The sequence below is a fragment of the Melospiza georgiana genome, chromosome 4, assembly GCF_028018845.1.
Source record: "Melospiza georgiana isolate bMelGeo1 chromosome 4, bMelGeo1.pri, whole genome shotgun sequence".
Taxonomy (NCBI): domain Eukaryota; kingdom Metazoa; phylum Chordata; class Aves; order Passeriformes; family Passerellidae; genus Melospiza; species Melospiza georgiana.
Genome location: NC_080433.1, coordinates 36,363,281 through 36,389,645, shown reverse-complemented (window position 1 = coordinate 36,389,645; position 26,365 = coordinate 36,363,281). Strand labels below are relative to the sequence as shown.

The 26,365-nt window shown below is 36.9% G+C and overlaps 1 protein-coding gene across 1 annotated transcript in view; it reads left to right on the top strand.

Moving 5' to 3' along the window:
* Nucleotides 1-851: 851 nt before the first annotated feature.
* CFAP54 (cilia and flagella associated protein 54) overlaps nt 852-26,365 on the top strand; it is a 102,386-nt gene continuing 76,872 nt past the window's right edge. Inside the window, exons 1-16 of the mRNA XM_058023285.1 lie at nt 852-1,231; nt 6,395-6,500; nt 9,996-10,142; nt 11,988-12,159; nt 14,250-14,308; nt 15,624-15,767; nt 16,183-16,296; nt 16,394-16,492; nt 17,020-17,218; nt 18,869-18,981; nt 19,095-19,266; nt 19,910-19,995; nt 21,900-22,034; nt 23,046-23,193; nt 24,909-24,964; nt 25,919-26,047. Of these exons, the coding sequence (XP_057879268.1) occupies nt 852-1,231; nt 6,395-6,500; nt 9,996-10,142; nt 11,988-12,159; nt 14,250-14,308; nt 15,624-15,767; nt 16,183-16,296; nt 16,394-16,492; nt 17,020-17,218; nt 18,869-18,981; nt 19,095-19,266; nt 19,910-19,995; nt 21,900-22,034; nt 23,046-23,193; nt 24,909-24,964; nt 25,919-26,047 (2,259 nt within the window). The remainder of the gene's footprint in view (nt 1,232-6,394; nt 6,501-9,995; nt 10,143-11,987; nt 12,160-14,249; nt 14,309-15,623; nt 15,768-16,182; nt 16,297-16,393; nt 16,493-17,019; nt 17,219-18,868; nt 18,982-19,094; nt 19,267-19,909; nt 19,996-21,899; nt 22,035-23,045; nt 23,194-24,908; nt 24,965-25,918; nt 26,048-26,365) is intronic.

Genomic DNA, 26,365 nt, shown 5'->3' with positions numbered 1-26,365 from the left:
GTGGTGGTTGCTGCTCTCCAAGCCAAGTTCTCGTATTTCATTTGTTCTGTAAAATTTGTCTCTGTACACAGTGATTTCTAAATCTCTGCATCAAAATCTTTTTGCCATGTCTTACCATTGCAGACTTAATTTTCTACCTCCTTCACAGGGGAACTCACTCCCTCTTGTTCTTTAAATTTGTGCCCACCTAAATGCATAGCCATTGTCACTAGATCTTCCCATAATCTCACAATACCTGTTGGATAATGGATCCACACAACTCCCAGCAGGTAACAATAATAAATCAATGTGTAAAATGAGTCAGACACTTTAGTCATAAATTAATCATAATTTTGCATCTTTGCAATTTTCCAAGGATGAATAGTATTTAGATGATTCCCATGTCATTTCTTTGACCTCGCTAATGCAGTATTTTCTGATTCCAGTAATTCAGTCTGCTGATGCTGTGTATCTCCAGCTGCTGGAAGGATAGTTATTTTGCTGTCATCTCTGAATGCACTTTTCAAGTGTTTCTTCGCTTTACCCATCTCTATTGATCCTTTTCCTTGATTCACTGTCGAGAAAATGCCTCCATAGGCCCTGGTTGCCAGGACACTCTGCTCACTTACCATATTTCTCTCACTTTCATGGTTTCACTTCAGCTGTCCCTTATGCTCATCGTGATGACGAACATGGCAACAAAATCAGTTTCCTACACATCCCTCCCAAACCTCTTCATCACAGCGTCTGTAAAGAACTTCAAAACACACAGGTTGCTATAAGCACATCCTGTAACATAAATACGGGCTGGTAGTTTCCTAGTTTGTTTGTTTGTTTATTTGTTTATTTGGATAGACGTAACCATTTAGAGGATGAGCACACATTTATGCGTAGCCGTGCAGCAGGCACAGCGACACAACACGCTAAGTGCCATCCCTGGTGAAAGGGGCTGTGGAAAAGTCGCCCCCTGCGGCACCTCCCGCCTTGCCCAGGACGGCCCCTCGGGGCCGCTGCCCGCGCCCGTTGCCCGGAGACAGCGACGCGCCCGGGCCGTGCCGGGCCGGGCTGTGCCGAGCATGGCGCAGCCCGCCGGGCCGCAGGCCCCGCACGCCTCTTTCTTCGGGCCCGTGGCGCGGGGCAACCCGGTGGTGGACAGCTTCGAGGGCGAGCTGCGGCGCGTCCTGAGCTCCCTGCGGCGGCTGCGAGGCGCGGGGGAGGCCAAGCCGCCGCCGCACGACCTGCACCGCCACGGGTAGGGCTGCGCCCCCGCCCCCACCCCGATCCCCGCGTCGCCGCCCGCTCCCTCTGGCCCTGCCTCAGCTCCCTTTCTCGGCCGCACCCCTCCTCCTTCGCCCTGTTCCTTCAGCCGCCCCGCGGGCTCTCCGCGCCGCCGCCCCGCCGCTCCCGGCCCGCCCTTCCCGGCCCGCCGGGCAGCACCGACCGGGGCGCCACGCCCGGCCCTGCCCGGCTGCCCCCTCACGCCACGGGCTGCGCTGGGCATCCCGCGCCCGCTGCACTGGGGGATAGCCAGGAGTTTACTCGCCAAACAAACTTCCCCAGCGGTGTGCCAAAGCAATCCGTTTCCTTTTATTTATTTATTTATTTATTTATTTTTCATTGTAATGAAAACCCCTTAGAAATCTGAGCGCCGTTTTTTGTTTTCAGTGCTTCCTACAAGTCAGTGCTTTAGGGAAGAAGCGCAAGGGGCTGTGGAAGTTGGCAGCACCACTGTTGGTTCTGTCGGAGCTGCCTGAGCTTCCTGGTGGGAAAATCCCCTGACAGTGCTGCAGGGACTGGCAGCCCACCAGCGTGTGCGGCTGCTTGCGAGGGTGAGCTCTTGTGGGCACGTACGTGCCTTCAAAAGCAGGGCTACGCGAGGATAACAGCGCACAGCTCTTTTTGTGCATATGTCTCTGTCGACGTTGGTATATTTTTATACACATAGATGCAGGCAGAGCATATGGCAATATTTGTTTGCATATTTGTTTGCTCGCATACATGCATATCTGTGGGTATGCATAAGTCGAGATTTTGTAATGCAGTTAAGATAGAGCAACTGGAATCAGTGTATGATTCATAGTGCATGCATATGTCTTTTATAGACTGTGCATTTCTCATGCAGCTCTTCCTGCTGCATTTAGGCGCATTGTGATACAAGAGCTCAACTATTTACTTTAAGGTAAATAGTTGATTTTCTGTTGTTGTTATCTGAATCCTATTCTGTTCTAAGTTTACAGGTCTTTAACATAAACCCCACAAGTTTCCCAGGGAATCAAAAGTTCCTTCAAAAACAGCATAGGAGTTAGGTTACAGGGTGGTTACCTTACCACTTATGTGCAGCTTCTACCCTTGCATATTTCACTCAGTAGTTTCCTTGAAATAGCCCAGAAATTACCCTGTTCTGAAGTAGGTGTATAGATTTTCAGAAGGTACTCAGATTCTGCAGCCTGGCCTTTTTCTGAGCTGGAGATCTTTCCTATTCTAAGCTATCTGGCTTCCCAATTTGTTTATGGGCACATTCATGATTGGGTCCAGGTCTAGGTGGAGCATGCAGGTATTAGTCTCCAGGATTTTGCCTCTAGTGTTTTGAATCTCAGTATGTTGGTTTTTTATATTGTTTCAGCAGCTGATTTCAATGGCTTGCTATTTTGAAGCCTTTTTGTAGTTTCAGACCTTTTTATTTCAGCTTTAGCTGATAGGTATTATTATAGTGAAAGCTATCCTCTCCAGGTCCACTTGGAAGAAGTAACACTACTTGGCTGCTTCAGACACTACCAAAATTGCCAACAGTGGTTCTTCTATATGTTCTTCGTATTTTCTGGTCGGGAGGTGGCCATGCAGCTGTTTGCAATATAGTGCTAAGTTACCAGTTTTTGTTAACAGTGTCTCCAAGCCTTTTTTTACTTTGCTTCTCCAACCTAAGTAAGTTTTGTCTTATTCAGACTGGTATTTTGTGGATGTGACCCATGACCGTGCATACCTTGGTTGGCATGAGAGCATCTTCACATCTGAAGAAATCTGCAGTGTTTGTCATGGAGATGAGAACTGACTGTATCAAGGCCTTGATCTCAGAAGTCTCTGGTGGTAATGAGCCCTACCAAAATTCCAGGGCAATATTGAGCCACATGAAGCTCCCAGTTAGCTGTGCATCCTCAGGCGTTCTTCATTTGTATAGGGACAGTACAGAGGTAGAAGACTGGAATTCTGATTATTACTTACATATGTTCAGGCAGTCAGCAAAGTCAAGACTTTATTTATTTGTGAGGGTGAAATTTCAGGATTCTTCTCCCTACTGCTTCATTGTTTGATAGTGCAAAATTGGAGCATGTGCTGCTTGCAGAACCAGCTGTAGTCGGGCTGGTCCTAAGAATTTCTGAAGGTAATGACTATTACAGATGCTTTCCTAAATGTTCTAAAGACTTCTTGCTATGCCATTTTTCAAACTATCTTGTGGCATGGATTGAGATCAAAGTGTTCTTGTTTTTTGAGCAGTAAGAAAACCAGCTACCACATGGCAAGAATGTTCAATTTAGAAAAATAAAATTATCTGCTTCATTCCTCCAAGTCTTTCAAACTTTGGTGTTTATAGGTCAACAAAAAGGCCATGATTTAGACACTTAAATGTTCTAATGTAGGAAAAAATTACTGAGGACTTCCCTGCTATCAAAAATCTTTTCAGTCAGAAATAGCAATCAAAAGTAATTTTTCCTCAGCTAAACAAGAAGTTGTTTTGCTCCATTTCCCTTGGCAGCAGGTCCATCAAAGCTTTACCTTGAACTATTGATTTTATCTCATGTGTGGCTTAGCCACCCTTATTTAATAAGATGGCTTTTGATCAGTATCAGAGAATTCTTTATACTTTCAGTAAAGATTTTAGTCACATGGGCCTTATCCTGTGCACACCATTATGGGTTGACCTTAGGGAATTTTTTCTACTATGGATGGAAATAAAGAAATTTCATCTCTGAGCTTCAACAGTCCACGAGTTTTTTTTAAGAATTCACTTACTTAACTTGTTACTCTGGTGTCCTACAGGCTGTTTAAAGGAAAGGCTGAGGAGCTGTTTGGGAAGTGTCTCACTCTCCTCCTTTGTCTGTGTCAAAGAAACATTCCTGTGTCATGAACTCACTTGTAGTTAGTCATGGCGTTGTAGCAGAATCAATTTTCCTTAACCTTCCCACTCCAGTTGAAAGTCTGGTCAGGTTCGTCAGTAGTTTGCTAAACTAGTTTTTTACAGATTTATTACTTGTTTATTATAGCTGAGAATCTCATGTGTTAACATAAACATTGATGTTAATGAAGATGACCACTGGGGACTTTGAGCTGATCAGTCTGAAAGAAACGTACTAGCCTTAGCTTTCAAGGGCTCCATCCAGGGTCATTCTTGATAGCTCTTTTCCTTCTTTTCTCCCTCTTTCTCTTTTCCCCCTAATATCCATCAAATCTCTGTCTCTGAAATTTTCCTAAATTCTTCCTTACATAGTCCAAGGGAGCTTTGCTCAGCTGCCTGACAGATTCCTTTGCTTTGGAGCCTCCTTACAGATACTAACTGGTGTGGAGTATTTTTCTCAGTATAAGAATTCAGTAGCCACCCAGGCTGTTAATTGTTACAGATGGACCAGGAGGGACTCATTCCCATCCATTTGGAAAGTATCTTTCATTTCACTGAGCTATGGTTTCCTTAAAAAATTTGTCCTTAAAAATGCCTTAGAACATTTTATTCTGATTGTTGCTTTTGGCCTAGTTTGTGCTGTTACTGCATTTTTCCTTTAGGATACAACTCTAGGATGCCCTACTTATTTCCTTGCTGCCTACTTTCAAGAACTGAGAATTGTGCTGAGATGATACTTTTAGAAAAAAAAAAGGATTATGATTGTTGCATTTCTTAATTGTAAAGATAATTTTGGCAGATTTCTCATAAAGCCATCTGTTTCACCTTGAAATGTGAAGGTGGTTCACAGTTTTCTGTGTGGAAAAATATTATTTATTGTGCTTTTTTTTTAATTGGGTGTGTTCTTATAAGCTGAAGAGTTATGTAAGAGACTGTGAGAATGCCTTCCAAGTGCTTGAACATCAGAGAACAGTTTAAGAAAGTGTCTTGTGTTCTAATCTACCATCCCAGTCTTCAGAGAAGTTGAAAAGTTCCAACCACCTCACACCAGTAAGCATATGCTTTATGCATGACAGTTCAGCTAGAATGATATTTTTCAGATGTTAATTTCTTTATATGTTCATTTATATTTCTTCAGGTGTTTTCTTTCCTCGTAAATTGCTACCTATACATAATTTGGCTGTAGTAGTATCACAAGGCACTCTGCTGACATTTCTATACAATTAATTTGTAAAGAGAATAAATGTAAGAGCTGCCTGACACATCAATACTGGTAGTGATTTGCTAAGGGGATACTTTTATGAAAAAATCCCAGTGCTTCTTGGCAGTCTTTGATCAGTTATTGTTTTCCAGCTAGAATGTAGCTTTCTTAAAGCAGCATAGTGTGGGAAGGTTGTACACATGAGGGCACGAGGCCATCAGACCCTGGCTGGTAGGAACTGAAGTACTGGCACGATGTAGTCAGTGTCTCTGTAGCAGAGGGAAACTACTTAAAATCACCTTTGTGAGAGGCTTGCTGGTTCAGCAAAATAGGCAATTTGTTGCACAAAGACATTCTTGATGACAACTGTGGCTAGAATAATAGATGGAGGCAACAGAAGAGCATCACAATTATTGCCATAAAACCCTCTCTGTTTTAGAAAGTGTGTCATTTGGTTCTCTCTGAAACCTACTCCTTACAGCTGAAAATTCCTGAGCATTTCTTCTTTCATGACTCATGGTGTAGCTCTGTGTAGCATGAGCTCTATACACCACAGCTCTATATATTCTCCAGCTTTATGGTTTATTCCATGGCTACCAGTTTGCAAGGTTGCAGCTACCTGAGCATACATTGTTATTTTGGAATTTTTTTTCCTGCTCATAACATTTGTAGTTTCCAGTCCAATAATTGCTGTGAACCGTAATTCATTGAGTCTAAGATATCAAATTGTTTCTTCCAAGAGAACTTCTCAAATACTAGCTGAAAGGTGGGACAGATTTTCTGCTTGCGACTGTGCTTGAAAAACACACAAAAAAAATGGGGTTATTACTAGGACATTTTAGTGAGAATTTACTTGGGAGAAAAATTCATCCTATTTAAAATGCATGATAAAAATGAAACAGAAGTGAAACCCAGAAATGTCCTTGTCTGCCTGTTAAATTTGGTTTTAATGATTACTTGTTTTGAAATATGTAGAAGTTCAAATAGATTTGGAAGAAAGGAGTTTTCAAAATTTGAAGCTTTCTGGATTTGTTTACTTGTTATGACAGGTTTCCTGCCAGTTTAATCTGAGACCTTTTCTCCTATATCTATTTTTTTTTTAGAGCAAATACTTTGTTTGACATTTGGATCAAATACAAGCCACGACTACCAGAGTGGTATTACAATGAAAGACTTGTGAAAGTTGGTGATACCCTTGCTCAGATCAAAGTAAGTAATATGAAATCAGAAAAGGTTAAATCATAGCCTTTGTTTCATTATCTTTCTATTCTGCTTTAATTTTTAATCATATTTTACTGCAAGCTATTTAGAAAGTAGTAAAAGCTTTTGCAAAATTATTCTAGTGACAGTTGGTTGTTTGTATTTCTTGCTTTTTGTTGTAAAACTGCCCTGATTTTTAATATATTTTCTAGATCTGTATTTTCTATGCACCCATTGCCTTTTCAAATGCCCCAAAATCTTTCCTTTTTTTTGTTTGATGTTTCAGCATGGTAGCATACACTATCTGACTGTACCTTTAATGCTGTTAAAGTACAAATTGACAATGACAGAGCAGTTCCACTGACTCAACTCAATGTTCAGTTAACCAAACGTGAATAAAAGAATTGTCAGGAGAGGAACAGAGAACAAGAATCAGAGTGCAACTACACATTGTACAACTATATGTATCAGTGATGTTGCATCTTGAATTACGTGTGTATTTCTGGTCTCCTCAAAAAGGGTAGATCAGAACTAAAAGAGATTCATGAGCTAGATTGTTTGAGACAGAGTATTTGAGAGGTTTCACTGTATGATACCTCTATTTATGCTTTTACTGAGTCATATGTTACTGACTAGTGTTGGAGATGGGATGCCAGGCTGGTAAGTGTTGATATGACTCAATAAGGCAAATATATTTTTATATACTATTTGTCCTTTGTGTTTCCTGTGGAAAAAGTCCAAGGGTGAGCCATTTACAAGATCGGTGGTATTTGTGTCAGAAGGTCAAGCCACAAAATCTGGGGCTTTCAAGGGTAATTACTAAACAACACTCAGAAGCAGCTCAGAGATGTATAGTTAGAAAGCCAGTTCTGCATCTTCTACTTAATTTTTTAACATAATGGGAATAAAAGAAAATAAATAGAAAAGAAGAGGGCATAACTGGAAATGTATCAAGGTGGTTTGAGGGGCCATCTTTTTGAGGCACATATCCAGTGAAACTGTTCTTTCATTCTTACGTCCTTTGCTCGTGGAATGCAGCAAGGAGAGATGCTCTTTGTGCTGTTAATGGAGAGTGTTTATTTGAGGCTCCCTGGTGAGCTTTTCCACAGGCCACGGCAAAGGCAGGAGTATCATGCAGATGTTAAGAAGTCTTCTATATCCTTCATTGCATGTGCTTTGACGAATTCCACAAAAGTGGCCTGCTCCTGAGTAAGAAACAGACAGCTGAAGCTGAGTTCCAGCAGCACTCACTAGGAGGCAGAAGAAGGAATACAGAAGAGTCCATAACTGCAAAGCCATTACAATTGAAGCTGCAGGGTCATGGTGTAGGTTTAGACATAAAGAAATTCTTAAGGAAGCTTGAACAGCAGCCATTGTTAGTAGCATTGCCTAGATAATCCTGTTCATGTTTTCTTCATGTTTGTATATTCCTGAGGTTCTCTTAGGTTTTGAGCCCTAGGAATTGCTTGAAACATTACATGAAGCTTTCAGTGCTTGGGAACTGTTGCTCTCACAGAGTACTCAGTAAGGTTATTTCAAAAGTATGAAATGCTGCTCTCTGTACTCTGCATTGCCTTCCCAAAGCAGCACTCCAATATAGTTTGGTCCTTCTATTCAAGGTGCTTAATGACCTAACCATAGATTGCCTCAAAATAATCTATGTTTGTGCATAAAGACTTCTGCTTGGAACTTCAATCTTCTAGTGTAATGTGAAATTTTCTAGAGTGAAGTTACCGATGTTGTTGAAGGAGTTGTTTTGCTGGCCAGTTAATACTTTCAACTATTTTTGGAACTCACACTTTTAGGTGCATTTCTTTAATGTAATTTTAGAATGAAAACCTAGTTTTCATTCGATTTTTTTCCCTGAAAAGAAATAAATAGAAACAACAGGGGATGGATGTTGCAAATTTCAAATACATTACAGGAAGGATGAATGAGGAGTAAAACCAAGGTCTTTGATATGTGGGGTAAAGCCTATTCCATAAGCACCCCTCTTGACTCCTAGTTGAAAGATGGTGTTGAATATTTTAAATTTTAACCTGCACATGATATAATACTTAATGATGTGTAGTCCTTAGAAAATAATTATTGCATATGAATAGTCAGTGGGTAGGTACCCACTTAGCTTTCTGTCCTCCTGCTGTATTTTTCTAATGCCTTTAGATTCCTTCCTGTAATACATCTGCTATGTGTTTTTTAGGACACACCTAAATTCATTAAATCATAGATCTGGAAATTACTTAGTCTAGAAGTCATCATGTGATCAGTACTGACTCGTTTTTTCCCTGCCTCCCATTCTGCCTGTATCTGCCTGTTATCTTTGGTCATACACACGTATTTTAAACTGGTTAAGGGAGAATTTATCTTTTTGTTGTGTGTCAGTAACTATCTTAATGGCATTCTGATCCATGGCTTTGGATTCTAAGTGTTATCACAGCCCGAATGCACGTATTAGATTACACAAGTGACTGACTGCCTGTAGCTGTCCCTGGAAAGTCAGTTTCTATGAATGGCTGCTGCTTTCACACAGCAAATTGGACAGTAGGGCCATGTGAGTTAGACTCCTCAGATGATTAAAAATTTAAGGTGTTACTGTGGTGGAAGGAATTTATATTGAAAAAAGAAGGGTATGCAAGGAAATAAGAATTTTGTGTGATTAAATATTAAAGGATCATTTTTACCACCAGTTAGTTGCTTTTTCCTCAATAATTTATTTAGTGTGAACGCTGGACTTAGTGAAATTGGTAGAGAAACCTAAATGTAATCTTGCTCAAGGAAGTGGTGGTGATGATTCAGTGAGTGTCACTTCCAGATCTGAGTCAGTGCTGAACCATAGAGTCAGCATGATTTTAGAGTGGTTCGACATGCTGCTGGGGAGCTCTGTTTGGAATGAGACATAAAGCTCAACATCCTCTTTGCTAACAGTTGTTAAAGACCCAGTGCCAATTTCTGGTCTAATTATGCTAATTTCTTGGCCATGTCTAAATTCCAGTTTTCACTTGTTTCAATCTTTTAAAATTCATCTTACTCTTTCTGTTTTATTTAAAGAAAAAAAAGGCTTAGGTAACATGGAAACAAGGAAGAGAAAAGTGATTATATCTACATATTGCTTATAAAGTTCTACATTATGAAATGCTTTTTTCCTGAAGTGTGGTATCATTGTCATTACTGTTGTAAAACTGTAGCATTTCCAGCAACTCTTTAAGTTTATTACATTAGCCCAGGACCCTGCTTTATAATTGTTCTCTGATATGTCGTATTTATGATTAGAATAAACAAAACTCACTAAAACTTGCAAAGCACAAGCCATTCTTTTAAGTATTTCAACCTTTCATGTGTTGAGTGTTCACACTACATGCTGGATATTTGTATGAAACTGTAGTGCATTACTTCCTGTTGCTCTTTCACATTGATACATTTTTCATAAAGATAATAAAAACCCCACATGTTCTATAGAAATAGAAATGCAATACACAAACTACAAAAAATATATTTTTTTTTCAGGAATATAAGCTGGCACTTCAACAGTGTTATGAAAGATACCTTCAGCAGTTCGTTTCTGTAAACCTTGATGATGTCATGGATGATGTGCAGCGCTTTAAATCTGCCTTTTTTCCAAATGGTGTCAGAGACAAAAATGCAGCAGTTATGGTAGGTTGTGGTTTTTAAAATTTTTCTAGTCAAAGACATTCACAGATTCAAAGTAAGAAGCCCATTTTATCTTCCACAAATGTACTTCATATTAATTATATATTAACATTAACTAATCTTTAATAGTTAATATAAATTGCATTGAGATTTAATGATTGTACGTATGATACAAACATCTGGAGTTGGTCTAGATTTCTAAGAGGATATAAGTGGCTAATGCTTTTGTGGCAGAAGCCAACCATCATCAACTTAGTGTTAAAACAGCAGTTTTCTCTGAATGAATGTGGTGTTCTGTAACTGCTTACGGCTGTTTTTGCTCTGAACTAGTTGCTGTTATCCACTGTCCGAATCAGGATGTGGGCAAAATTTGATAAATATCCTGCAATTTTGGAAATTTCTGTATTGTATGATCTAAGAACCAGGCAGGATGCAAGACAATTAAAACATTCTCCTGTATTTTGTACCATGAGTGTGCAAAATACTACTTGTAATAAAAGGTCATGGCAGTTAGAAGAGCAGTGTTATGTTTTTATAGCTTATATGCTCACTGTGAACAAAAAGGGCAGAATGCTGAATAATTTTCCAAGTGCTTTAAGCTCTAGGAAGCTGAGTGACCTTAAGAATGTGTTGGAATTCTTTTGTGTTAATTGTTAAGGTTGGGAGACTTGCAGTATACCTTTTGTTATTCGTGGAAGAAAGTGTTTCAGTGGATATAGGAGGAATGCTAAAAATATGTTATATTTTACATTAAGCAGTTCTTTGCTGAGAAGCTCTGCTTTTGTACATGGTGGGTATTTTGAGTTAACTAATACAAGTTACTCTGTGATCAAGAACAATGAACAGAAATGGATGGCAGCCCCTGTGTATTGAGCTAATCAAATTAATATCCTCGAGTCAGAGTGTAAATAGGTGTTTAGTGAAGAGAAGAAAGCAGACAGTTTGCTTAAAAACTAGAAGCAGATATCATGATAGAAGAGATACTTTTTATTATTTTTTTCTTTTTAAAGTGTGGTTCAGCTTCCTAGAAAGAATATGATCAAAGACTATGTTAATACATTTTTAAAAATGTTTTGTAAATAATTTTGAAGTTCCAGAGATACTCTCCTCTGTTTTCTGTATGTCTGCCTAGACTTTGAACCAGTCCTTCTGGCAAATGTTATGGCAACTCTGTACTAAAATGCCTGTTCTGTAACTTAGCCTTTGCAGACTGAGACATCCTTAAATTTTCAGATATGAAATTTAGTTTGGCAGTTATCCCTACAGTTGGAAGTGGAAAATGATAATGTGTCAAATGATTCATTATCTTCAGTGAATCAACTGCAAAAAAATAATATAATTTCAAATGTTACCAGGTTAGAAGGCTTTTGAGAGAATTATAGATACTGACTGGTCATGTCCCACTTAGCCCATTTTTTCATGTTGTTTGTTCAGCTGATGCTGGAGTGAGAGTGAGAAATAAAATAGTGGTGATATAGATGGAGAGGTGTAGAAAAGTTAAAACTTGCCTTAGTTTATGGAAGACATCTACAGAGAAGCCCAGTGTCAAAGCCCGATTCTTTGAATAGCAGTTTGATGCCTCATTCTCCCTACATCCCTTCCAGCACTCCTAGCGCACTAGGTGCATTTTCATCCTGTGACACAGTGGAAACTGACTCAGATTCATGGTACAGCAATCCTGAAGCTTTAGCATTTTCTCCACATTCTAATGCTCAGTTCAATGTCATGCTGATTTTTTTTTGCTGTTATGCCTAATCTTTTCTTACTCATAATTTTGTTATACTTTGCTGATGTGAACCGACATATGCTTATATTAATTAACTTTGTATATATTTCTATGTGTTTTAGTTCCATGTTTTGCAAGCAAGAAATGTTTGCATTTATCATGTGGTTTGCAGCAGAGACAGAAATCTTCGGCATGGAGAGTCCCTGCAGACTTGTCTCAATGCCTTGACCTCATTACGACTCACTATGCAAGTGGCTCTACCTCAGGAGGATTTGTGTTGGCTTATCTACAATGGTACCTCAGGCTTTCCATTTACATTTCTTTGCTAAGCAAAGCTGTGAAGGGAAAATTTTATAGTCTTTATACTCTTTAAGGTCAACTGAAGGGTCATGAATAAATCTCTAGTTAGTCTTCAATTACAGTAGGGTTTTTTGGGTAATTTTTTGTTTTTCTAATTTAAGGGATTTTAAAATTAAGATTTCCACAGTGTACATTTTCAGGTGGACTGCTGTAAAAGCATCAACTCTTTCATCACTACTGTGCTTAAGAGTACAAATAAAATCAAAAGTAAGGACATTTTTGGAGTACATCCTGTTTAGCAAAAAATGCTCAAGATTTCTCTATCAATAAAATGTCTGTTTTGATGGGGTCATTTTGTCTTTTTTCTTTTGGTTTCTGGTTGGTTTTTTGTTGGTTTTGGTTTGGAGGCTTTTCTGCTTGTTTGTTATTGGGTTTTGTTTTTTTTTTTTTTTTTTTTGAAAAGGGGATTGCAGATCTAAGAGTAGAAAATTATTGTCTGCCATTACATCTTTGTATTTTTGAAAGTACTTTGAAAGGAAGAGTTGATAATAAAACTGTTCTAAAATACCATATGGAACTTAAGGATTTTGATGTGTGTATAAGACTTCAGGCTGCTGCTTGTAAATGCTTGTATTAGAGAAAAATTGAGAAAATAATGGAACTTCCACAAACTAGATGCACAGAGAATGATTTATAAAGATTTTAATTTCAGGAACAGCAACAGTCTACTTTTGCTTTGAAAGGCAATGTTATTTAGTCAAAAATAAACAGACCAGTATGAATGTCCCAGAATCACAGCATATTCTGAATTAGAAGGGCTATATGAGGATCATCAAGTCCAGCTCTTGAGTGACTGACCCATACAGGGATTGAACTCACAACCTTGGCGTTGTTAACACTGTGCTCTGACCAACTGACCTACTATGGTCAATTGTTGCAGTATAAATTGTGAAGATAATATGTTCTTAATTTCATTTTGAAAAGTGTGCTTTTTCTGAGCTGTGATTGGTCAAAATTCTTATCCTTTTGTTTTACTGGAACTGCTGTTGCCCTCAGTCCCTACTTTTGAGGTGTGTGTTTTGATTGCATGTTTCTATGGGAGAAGAATTAATATTAAAATATACTCCCCTGCCATTCCTACATCGCAGTGCCTATGTGTGGTACAGGTCTCTGTACCACAGGTCTCTGTACCAATCCTAGCCAATAATCTGCTCTAATTAGAAGGAGACACTAACTCACATTTTCCCTAGTTCCTGAGCATTTTTCTGCAATTTCAGATAATAGATTTTTGTGCCTCAATACACATTTGACTGATAAAAGAAATCTTCCTAATACTTGCTCCATTTGAGCTTATTGAGATAATAACACCCTTCTAGCTATGACAGTTGACACTGTGATGCCTCCTGCTGGCACAGGTGTCCCTTTCTGAACATTCATACAAACAGAAGAATAGGCTTTTTTTTTTTTTTTTGTCTCCCAGAACTCCAGTATCTTTTATACTTCTAAGACTGATTTTTGAAAATTTTATGATGTTGCATGAGTCAAGTACATTTTTGACAGGCTTTTATTTCTAAGTCATTTTGATGCCCTTGGAAACTCTACTTGCTTTCAATTTTCTTCATGTCACTTGTCATACTTAATGTAATATTGGTGGTGTCTGCCAGGACAGATGGACGAAAAGAGTCATGTCAGGTGAGGTCCGTGAGGAGAGGTAGTATTTTGTTTTAAAGAGCTTGGCATTTGGAGATGAAAGTAAGATTTGTCTCTCTAGCAGTTACTGAGTAAAAAATGGATTAGGTAAATTTTTAAGATTTCATTCTCATGAACTCTCATGATTACACTGCTTCACTGTGTAGGTATTTTTGAAACTAATGTTGCAGAAGAATTGAATGATTTCATCTTCTCTAAATTATAAGTACAGAAAAATCATTAGTTTTTCATTCATTTAATGAAAAATCACTAAATTGTTCTTCTCTGGAAATAACAACCCAGATAATAAGAAAAAGATTGAGTTGCTTAGCATAACAAATTTCATGTGGAATTATAGAACTTACCTGTTTGTTTATTTGAATTTATTTTTGCAGGTACTATCCATATTTACACCATATGCAGACATTTGATGGTGATGGGTCATTCTGCTAAGGTACAGCAAAATAAATAGAAAGCGTTTTAAAATTTGCAGAAGTTTAGAAAACGCACCTGTGTTTTGCATAACAATGTACCTTGACTTTTCAATTTCACTGGCATTGCCAATAGTAGTACTTTTGTCACAAGGAAATAAGATGTCTGTGTTTCAAAGTGGTTGATTTCTAAGCTCTCATGCCTTCCTGAGTCTGCTCCTTCCTCAGCTGTGCAGTGGGGCCCAGCGTAATGTCCTGCTGGACATTGAAATGCCATTTGTTAGGCTGTGTCAGGATTCCAAGTGCTTTGTTTTGGACATCTGTATATGTTCAAGAATTGATCTTTTGCTTCTTAAAATGTGGAAATGTGCTGACACCTGGTGGCTAGGGTTTTAGTTGTGAATACTTGATAAAAATAACCTGGCCTTTTCCCCACACCTTTTTTCTCAGTGTAGTTTTTGTCTTAGCTTTACTCTTTTCTCCTAAAACTTGAGCAGAATTTGAATCAGCCTTAATACAAAAGATTTTCTTGTGTGTTGTTTTATTAATCTTTCAATGAGCAAGAAAGATGTTTTGTCTTTGAGCATCTATCTATTAAAAACAGAAGTGATTTAGCACCTCCTTTAGCATACTCAGGTTTCCGCTACAGGAAACGGAGGAATTGATTGCGGGTATTTCTGAATTTTGAAATTCAGACTAAAAGAAAATTTGTATATTGGCTTAATTTAGGACAAAGGTTGTGCACATTTTATGTACTTCAGGGAAAGGCTGACCCAAAGAAGATGTTAAGAGGAAGATACAGATACTGTTCATTCAATCGAGAAGGACTGATGATTAAAATTAGACTGCTGCAATGACTGTGTTGCCCTGCAAGTTAGGAGCCAAGAGTTCCATGGGTATAAATTAATCTAATCACAGTTTTTTCACTGCAAAAGACAGACTCCATTGCATCCCAGATAAGCTTGTTGATCCTGCTGAAAAATAGTCACTAGAGCTGCCAGAAAAGGGAGGCCTAATTCTCAAGGTAACAGCAGATCAGAGAGAAGGGGGGAATCTTTGTCTGGTGGCGAGACCATAGTGAACTGGAGTGGGTAAGGTAGTTTGGAGGCTAAAATAGTACTTGACCACAGTTTAAGATGAAAAGATCCAATAAATTGCAGGGGAATGTTTTCTAGTCAATAAAAGATGTTAAAAATTAACACAATTTTTAGTGATTCCCCCCCCTTCAGTTTGTCCTACCAGCTGAGGATAAGTCTTTGTATCTGTCCTTTAGTACTGGAAAGTATATTTATGTGGGTGAAAATGCATTCATTTTGAAATTAGATCTCTTCAATACAGGTCCTGGAATACTTACTGTGGGCCAGTATATGTATGGAATCATCCATTCCACTCTTATCTCTGCATTATTTGACGTGGAGAGCCACCCTATATACGGCAGTTTCTCAGTGTTATTTTGATTGTCAAGCCAGCATTCATGGAGAGGTATCCTGATTTACCTTATGAGCATTTCAGAGGCAATCAAATGGGAAATATTTATTTAAATATTTCTACTTATTATGAGATCATATGTATTTAGAGTTCTGTCCATATTCCAAAATTTTACTGCAAAGTGGAGATGTGTTTCCCCATGTAAATGCATAATCAACTCAAATGCAATAGCACTTTCTCTATACTCACAGTTACAAACTTCTAGCATTAAACACTGGCCAGGTCCCATGTATGTACAAAAGGTATTTTGGAAGGGTTTTGTTTTCCTTTTCAGTTGTTCAGGACCTGACTTTCATTGCAGCTCTTTACAGTTGCATAAATTCAGAAATGATATTATTCTAAAATTAGATATCAACATACAGGATATGAACACAGAGTATATATATATATTTTTAAATTCTTTGGACAGATATTTGCTCGCCGTGGTTTGATTAAGATTGACGAACTGAAGCAATTAGAAGATATCAGTTCTTCTCTGGGACATACAGAGAGAGAAAAGATTTTTAGAGAGGCCACTCTAAAGGTATCATCCTGCAAATCATTATGAAAAGGTAGAGTAGTTGTGATCTGTATGAACAGAACATGTAACAGATGATGACTTACTTTTTCCTTTGTGTCAGATGTCAGTAATGATTTTCAAGAGAGCAGTGTATGAATCTAGAAAAAAGTCAAACAGCTTTCGACGTGAGTCAAAACTTAACCCAAGAAAAGCAGTAAATGTAAGTCTGACATCTTCCTTCTCTTCCTCTACTCTTGTCATGTGATGAAACCATGATATAATTCTTCTAAATACACATGGTGCTCTACACAAGCAGAAAGTTTTATATTTTCCATTTCATAAGCAACAGAATTTATTAATAAAACTCAGAACAAGCTTGGAAGTAGAGAAAATGTACTAATTATTACTTTAGAAAATTATCAGGAGAGATCTGCATGGATCTAAACTACATAGCCTTAATATGCTCCCTCATAATTTCCATTGTACTATTTTTGAAGTAAAATACCATGCAGCAGTGTGTTTGGTTGCTGTGAAATGATTAGTCTACCTAAGTGCTGTACCTGCTTAGCATGAGCTTTGCTATGCCTTTGAAGCATGACATTAATAACAGCAATACATTTTACAGTATGTATTTTTCTGTTTTGAACATGTGATTACTTTCTGATGGAGAAATGTTTTCAAAAAAATGTTGCTTTATTGCAAGTAGGTTTAGATACCATAAGGTTTAAATTACCTTTTCTTACTTAGGTGTCATGGCCTCGCACCACTACTGAGCGGCTGCTGGTGGCAATGTTTGATGGTGCTGCAGCTCAGTTCCTTGCCATCCTGGAAGCACTGCCTGATCGTAGCAGGAATCTATTGCCCTCTCATCCTCCTGTTCCTGATGAAGTGCAAATTCCTGAGGTCACTTCTGAGCTTTTTTCTGCAGGCCTAGAAATCCTCTCAGGTAACAGCTTAAAGAAGCAAAAACAGTTGTTGAGGAGCCTGGACCTCCATTTTATTTTGATATTTTTCTATTTTGAAAAAAAAAAAGAATGTGCCTGAAAGTATTTGTTTGATTTATAGCAATAGCACCTGTAAGAGTAGGTAGTCTTTCTTATCTTCACATAATAGAAAATAAAAATCTGGGTTGATCTCCATGGTCTCTTATAATTAGTAAAAATCTGCAGCAGTTTATGCATTTATTTTCTAAGTAAACTGGAGTTCACTTTATAGCAGCCTTTACAGGTTTTACTGTGCCATATACTTATGGCTAAAAAAGTGTTGTTAACAAAACAGTGCTTTCACTACTGCTGAGCATTTCCTGCACAGCCTGAGAGCAGCTGGATGGGGGCCAGGCAGCCAGGCAGCATCAAAATACCACGGTGTTTGATGTATTCTAGTAATTAAAAAAATTCCATTCAAAGTTAGGTGTAAAAACTTGAGAAAAACACTGGACTTGATGGTTCCTTCCACACCTTTGTTTGCTGGGCTCTGAGCTGAATATAGTCCTGGGTATAGAGGGATTTTGTCAGTAAAAGGAAATATAGAGACTAAGTACACTACAGAATGATATTTTTCTTGGTATGATTACTGGCTAATTAGAACATAACAAGTCTAATAGATTATAAATTGACTTAGTAAGTTGTCTATGTTGAAGGTGGAGCGAGCAGTGGCACCAATCACTTTGGTATAATTAATCCATCATCTAGTCTTCTGCAGTTGATGCTAGCAGGTAAGCTAGATTGGAATTTCAAATGAATTTTTAACCCAGTGATATAAATACTCAGTGGGCAGAGTTAACTTTCATGTTAGTAACATTTCTATACATAAAGTCTTCAAAATGGTAGCCTCTTGGAGCGGTTCTGTGCAGGGCCAGGACCTGGATTTTGGTGATGAAGCTTGTAGTTCCCTTCCAACTCATGACAGTGACTGTGGCATATTGTTATGACTACAGAACACTGCTGAATATATTAGCTAATACACTTGCTGATAGTTCCAAGGAAGTCTAGTTTCTGCCTTACTGTAGTCTGAATAAACTTGAAAAGTGAGAAAATAGGTTCCCTGTGTGTATATGAATGTTTCGTGATGCAGTAATGAGACTGTCTTGAAATAAATTGTATGTGTTTCTATGCAAATTTTAAACCAAATTTTGGATAATAAGAGTCTTTACAGGGTGATAAGCTCTTCCTGCAACAGCAAGGATTAGATCCTTGGTGTTCTCTACGCAGGTATGTTAATATCAATAATTGTAGAGCCTCTTTTGAATATAACAGGACACTGTGATATAGTTAAGTGGCCATGGTGGCCATCCAACTTGTTAAAAGTTTGGATTTTATGATCTTGGAGGTTTTTTCAAACCTTTATGATTCTGTGGTTGCACATCCATCATTAAAGCAGCCTGTAAGCATAGACATTACTGTGAAAAGATAAAGCTATTGTTTCTTGTGAAGTTATTAAAACATCCTTCAAGATTATGCTGACTATTCAAAAATGTGTGAAGGTTTATCTTTATATTTATCAATACCCAAGTAATGAAAATAATTGAAATTAAATTTCAATAAACTTCTGAATACATATACATAAAACAGAGAAAATATTTTTGTCATCACTGCAGGAGAAGAAAGGGTGTCTGGAGATGCTGCTGTGAAATTTGTAAAATTAGCTTTCAGCTATGAAGAGTGGAACGTGTTTTATTCTGCTTTTGAATTTGTTGATCATTTTCTTCAGGTAATCTGAATGTGATTGAAATGTTATTTATTTAGTCTTTTCCTATGAGGGTAAGGAATATTCAAAATACATATTTTAAAGACCAATTTCTATGTTTTTTTCATCTCAATTAGGCTCAAGATGACCCAACATGGAAAAAAGCTGAACTAGAACTCAAACTTCTTGCACTCATGCAACCTGTAGTACTCCCAGGAAGATTTGAACGTAGTTTTTCTATTAGTGAGGGTGGTAAGATCAAAGAAGGCAGCACACGTCGGGGTTCTGAAAAGACAAAGACAATTAGAAGTGAGTGTTGTTCAGTTATAGTTGTGTTTGAATTTCAAATATTTTTGCAGCAGGAGGTTTTGTAAATTATTTATAAAGCTATGTAATATGGTTCATGCAGTAGTCCATGAGAAAAAGTAGTAATTGAGAAAATGCCACCTATTTTTTCCAGTTTTCATTTGTCAAAATATGACTTTATACTATTTCCCTTAGTGGGAAATGCATGATGTGTGTTAAGCATGCGCCAAGTTATAAGCAAAGATGCAAAATGATTGAATGTTTTCAGACAAGGTTTCAGGGGAAAAGTGAAACAGCTCTTTAAGCATTTTTTTTCTGGTCTTATACCTAATTTATGTAAAATTTCTTTACATAGAAGCAAGAAAAGCTTGTTAGAGCAATTGCAGTTTAATTCTATGACAATCAAAAACCTGAATATGTCTTGAAAACTTTCTGTTTCCTAGAAATGGAAATGCTCACTTTTCATAGAAGTGAATAAATTTGGAATTATCTGTCCCCCTCTGAATTTAATGTTTCTTAGACCATGTTATCTGCTGGCTTATATTAGTAAATCAGTTGACTCAGATATTTTCAAACTTAGGTTTTAAATTAGATATAATGTCTTGCCTTTCCTTTCCCCACCTTTTTTTATAAATGCTGAATGTAGAGGAATCCTTAAAGCCTGGAGACCCTTTTCGTGATCTTATGATTTTGGCAAAAACAACGTTTTCCTACGTCTCCACATTTGAGCAGGTAATAACAGGATTTGAGACATTTCTTCTCAGTGCATCACTTAATCTGTGATGAATCCCTATAACTGAAGATCAAAGTAATCAGTTGCATGACTAACAAAATTCTTGAATATAAAAAATAAAAAAATGTACTTATGAATGTGATAATTTTGTTATTTTAAAAAAAGTTTCATTTTAAAAAAATGCTTTGTAATTAGTTACTTTAAAATAGATTATTAGATATTAAATCTATTTAGAAGACCATAGGGCTCATTCCATGTTTCAGCTGATCAAGCAGAGATCAAATTTATTTACTTATGTTAGATTTAGGTGGGCAAATATGCTCAGCTGTGGAAAAACACTTCTGCAATATTTATAGAAATGGGGGCAGCTACCCTAAGGAATGATAATGCCTTTTTAACAGCACTGTCTTCAATTTAAGGTAAATTCTCACTGCAAAAAACTTAAACAAGCAGCAGCAACAAGAGAATAACTAACCAATGAGAGTGGGACTCTGTGCTGAAGTCTCCACTGTAGAAATAATCCCATTATGTATCTGATTATTTATTCACTGAGTAACCACTTTTACTTGCTCAAACTGAGATTTCCCCTTAATCTTCTACTGAGAAGGGAAGAAATAGTGCAATGTCACCCCTACTAGCACTTGCATTAAAATAGTTTGTGATCCAAAAGGCTAATTACAATTTTTCCTTAGAAAAAAAATGTTCTGATAACATAGCAAATATCTTAACTGCAAAGTTTATTTTAGATATAATTTGAATATTGCCACAATTTGAATGTAACTGGAGCACACACATGTTTAGCTTTGGTGTAGTATATTTACTGAAAGTATCTTGCCTGTGAGGTACCCCACAGATACCTTTAGATAGCATGATTTGTCAGTTTTTAATGTGACCTCTGTATGGAGGTAGTCACCTGGATTTAAATTCTACTGGTTCGTCTGCCCTTTCCTGCAAATCTTCTTGATCTGTCCAGAGGAGAAAAACAAATTCACCCCTGATTAACAGAGCATTCACTGGCGGTGAATTTACATGATACCTGGCTGAGGCAATCTAGCAGCTTGCTGCCACCCAACCAGTAGCAAAAATAATTTTGATTTATATTTTTTCCATTTTTTCTCCTCCCAGTTTCCATATCCTATAAATCTGATGCTCAAACATATATGGGAATATAAGTAGTGAGGATATATCAGGTTTTACTGCACCTGAAATACTAGTTCAACTCTGCTGTAACTGGTGATAAAGATGTGTACTGATCCTTACTGTTCAGAATGTGTTTAACATAGATGGGCTCTATTGCCTTTTAAAATGTGTTAATTAGGAGGTTAACTGACTAGAGTTATGAATTTGTTAGTTATTCTCTTTGTAAGATGCAGATAGGGTTTAACATGTCTCTCACTCGTTAGATATTTCAGTCCAAATTTTTTTCTAGTTGTTTTTCACTGCTTTATCATCTCAAATGCACCAATAGTCCATGGAAGTACTCTGTCAAGCAAAATGAAACTATTAATTTAGATTTTCTTCCACAAGTATTTAAATATTTAATAAAAATGAAGTTTCTCCAGAATCTATTGATTTCAGCATTACAGTTAATTTGCTCTCTCATGTAATCTTCATCTCACTGATTTCCTTGTCTGTGTTACTTTTAAGAAACTTGTCAATAAAAAAAAAGAAAACAAAAAAAACCTCCCCAAACCTCTAAACCTACTTTACATTGTTGTGAGAAAAAAAAGCTTGGGTGATCTACCAGAAATTCTTTTTAAAGCTTTCAAAATGTTGTCATCTCTTATAAGAAAGTGATATATTTTATTTACTGCTGAAAAACGCTGAGACTGTTTATGTACTGTGTTATTTGTGTATTTATATGCCTACCCATCGCCACAATTATATTGTTTTTTCTTTCCAGAATGTTCATCCTGGCAAAGAAATACTTGTTGATGTAGTAATGTGTTTGTGGCAGAAGTGTAAAACAGAACTTCAGCAAATCCAAAAGAGTGGAAGTTACTGCTTAGAATATATGCACAAACACCAAGCTTACCAAGTACTCCTTCATTGTAATGTATTTCTCTTAATGTGAATGCAGTCTGCTATAGTCAAGGCAGTGAAATACTGGCATCCAGTCTAAGTACCTTTTCTTATGGTAAAGTGCAGATAAATCTTCTTAAAAATATGAATTACATATACACTTTGAACACACTGTGCTCACATATGCCAGTACCAAAATATTCTCCTAGTCTTCTTGCAGTAACCTGCTGTCTGCCAGTGGGCCACAATGGTAAGAAGCTAAATTTGTGAAAACATTTGGGCAGGATGTAAGAAGAAGAGTTTGAGCTGCTGTGGCAGAAAATATCAATGTATTTCAAGAAAGTTGCCTAGATCATTTAAACAAAAAGGCAAAAACCTTACAACCTAAGACAAGGGAGATGGAAGTCAATAGTAGAATAGTATTCAGCCCATGGGATAGAGTCACAGCCTTACAATGAATTTGTCCTGTGGGTGAGAGGCTCCTGGTGAAATGGGCTTTCTGGGCTGCCAGTTGGTGCTAACAAAGCAGTTTCTGGAGGAGATAATTTTGTGACCCTATATTGTGAAATTGTTTGGAGGCTCTCCAGAAGGTTATTTTCCTCTGCATGTGCAACAGTAGAGTCTGGGTCTCTTTTATTCTGAGATTAAGTGGGAAGATATGGAGATAAATGAGAGGCATGTAATCAAATCTTCTGGAAGGCTTACTGCACTAGAGCAAGGTATATAAGTTATGGCTGTAGAACATTCATAAAACTTTCCAAAAGGAATGGCAGGAATAATAATGTTCTAAAATAAAAAAGCCTGAAGGAACAGGGGCTATGGAGCAGTATAAATGCAGCATCTTAGTCTAGTGACATTAAAAAAAAAGAAGCCAGATCCAGAAAAGGAGTTGTCTGCATGCTTGTGAATATTTTTAGACAATTTTGAGTGCAAAACCCTGTCTACCTCTGTAATATATAAAGGTCATCCAAAAATTTGATTTATCTCTGTCTTGATTCTTTTTTTCCCCCCATTTCCTCATTTTTAGTGGGTTCATATACTCTGGATAATGAATGGAATAATTGAGAAGAGCAACATAGCAGACACTAACGTAATGTTTGCAGAGATAACTTTATGTCTAGCTGCAATACTGGAAAATGTAGCTGATTCTACAAGTGAATCTAAAGACAAACAAGGTAAAGTTTTCAAGAAAAAACGAGTTTTCTTTCAAGAATGACTTTAAAGATTGGAACTTTTCTGAACTGAAAACTGACTAACATACATATTAAAATATTGTAAAGAGATTGTTGAGAGTAGAAGAACAGTGTTTTTAGCACAATTTCACCCATTATTGGAGCTAATGAAACCTGTTTTTCCAAGGATGCTTGATTTCTTTCCTTACATTTCCAGTTCTACTGAAATAATCCTGTTTTGAATTACATCTCTCTCCTCACGGGTCATTTACATGTCTCTTTGCCCCTTCAGAGTAGCTGCTGTTTTCTCTGAATACCGGCAAGGCAAAGGGCAGTATGTGCTGGGGCTCATTTGGAGCCTTCAAATGCTGTTGATTAGTTGCAGGCCAAACAAATGAGGAAAATATTGAGGTCATACTGAAGCTTTTGCATTTATTGGATCATCAGTTGGGTTTTCTTCTCTACATATTCTTGATTTTTATATAGTAATTTAATTGTTTTTGAAGTTGGATTTGGCTGATACTATTGGGATATGCTATCACAATCACATTAAGCAAATTTCCTTCCAAAACCTGACTAATGCTGTAAAATATGAATGTTTAGACATACTTTAAAAGCTCTCTGTTGTGTATTTTGGAATATGAATCATAACTCTCATAAATGCCTTACAGTGACTAGAGAGTAAATGTTAAGGATCTTATTAGACCATATCTAGAAACAACGAAAGTATAATAACTTTACACTTTGGGAAATAAAATCTTGGGAAACTACTATTTGTTATTAAGATAAAGTATTGGTTTTAGTGGTGTTATGAAAATTATAAGGTTCTCATGAAGACGAAATGAGAACCTCATTGTAGCATCCCTTCTTTTTCATTCAGTTTAAGTATGTCTTTTTGGAGGAAAAAAAGCTGAATAGATAGGAGCCATTGGTCAAAACAGGCCGACAGTCAAGCACATGCTTGTGTAGGAAAGAAATTATTCACTGAATGAATACAAATTTTCTTTTCTTATGAGGAAGAGACAGTGAACAAGCAAAAACAAGCACAAAAGTGGCACAAGGAGTGACTAGAAGGTTGTTCCTCTGAAAACACACACAAAAATTATTTCAGCAAAGAAATGAAATTAGAGGGTTTAATCAAGAACCAAAAAATTGTTTCCTCTTATTTTGAAGAGGGAAACATAGGTTTGGATGCCTTCTTCATAAGTGAAAGTACTTTAAACAATCAAAGCAAACTTTTAAAAGCTGATAATATTGCTTCAAGAAATATTAAAATGAAATAGTATTTATCATAATAATATGACCTAGTATTCTTAAAAAACATTCTATAAGTGAAATTAACTGTGAATTAGATAATACTAAGGTTTGAATTGATTTCGAAATTGAGAATTGATATGAATGCTACAAAAATAGGAGGAACTACAGAATGAATCCTAGTTTCATTAGCTTGGATATGATGTGGCTATGAAATATATGGTGCCTTTAAAATACAACATTATTAGCTAATAATATCCTGTATTAGTGTAACTGTACATACATTGCTGTGTGTCTAAGCCCTGGAAAGCTCCTCAAGAAACAATATTATTACCTCTCATATTCAAGCGCTGAAGAACAGAATTATTGCCAGACTCTGAAATTAGAAGTAGAGCTGATCAAATGGTACTAAAATTTTCTGGATTTATTTGATTTTCACTTCTGCTTTTCTTCCTATAAAAAAGGAGGAAGTACTTCTCTTTCACAAGATGAGACCTGTGATACGCCTGAAATACTGTTGGTAATGTCCAGTTTATCTTCATTGATACATTGATTTTGAATAGAATAAAAATACTTCTGCTTGAAGCTTCTCATATGATTTTCTATTTAGTTTTATAAAGATGAAATATTTAATGCAATCCTAGTACTGCAGAGGAAAAAAAAAGCAAAGATATTTTTTCAAATTAAATGAAATCAGAAAATTTTCCCTGAGTCTTTTTTATCAGTCTTTTTTTTTTTTTTGGAAGGGATTGTATTTGAAAGTTTTTTTACAGCACGAGCATAGTGATTTCCACTACATAGCTTTTTTATTCCAGTCTGTAGTACCAGCCTTAAATGGTTTAATGGCAGATTTTATTAAGATAGTAGAAATGTTAGTCATTACCTAATTTAGGAAAATATTTTGGGCTGTGTTTTTGCTTCCTTCTTTTTGTAAGGACCATGTGGAATAGATGAAACATCCTGAGTGTCCTTGCTTTGTTCAGCACTTCGCAGAATTTTCCAATCAAATGACTCACTAAAGCATATTAAGAAAAAAGATTTGTGTTAGTCTGAAGATTCAGGAGTGTTGTCAGTCATACGTCTTAATACTTACACACATGGACAGGGTTTAGTTCAGTGACAGTCTACTTGAAGGTGGTGTTTCTTGAAAAAACTGTTTTCTTAGTAGTGTTGAGTGGACTATTGAAAAACTGCAAATGCTATTATTTCAATTTAATTTGTTAAGTTCAGTTTCATGCCGCTATAAGCTAATTCTGCATAATTTTTGTTTTTGAGCTGAAGGTAAATCAGTCCCACTTGAAATTTAAAATATTAATATTAGTATATGAAGGTATGGGGAGAGAGTACCTGTGTAAAGATTGTCTGACAGTTTCAAACTTCAACAGCTGAAAAGAAAAACACATTACTTTTGTCATCTATATTATAACTTTTAATGTTATCTAAGGAAATGTGTTTATATGGGTTTTCATTTCAGAAAACACCTACAGAACAATTACAGATTGCTTATGAAGTTCTTGAAAAAGCAATTAATGACATGAACACATCTCGGTTAATGACCATTTTACCAGATGGAAAGTCAGTATTTGACAGCTGCTGTACAAAGGTAAAGTTCACAGAAAGCTACACTGCACAAAATCTATCAGTAACATATTGTATTTTGATGGCACAGACCTCATATTTTCTTCATACTTAGAAATATTAGCACTACCAAATGTACCTCATCTTCCTGGCCCATGTAAGAAGAGAATAGAAAAAATACATCTGTGTATTAGTGTTGTGGTTTAACCCCAGCTGGCAATTGAGCCCCTCACAGTGTCCTGGGGAAAAAGTAAAAGCCATAAAACTCATGGGCTGAGATAAGGCCAGTTTAATGGAGAAAGCAAAACAAGGAATCAATTCACCCCTTCCCACAGGCAGGCAG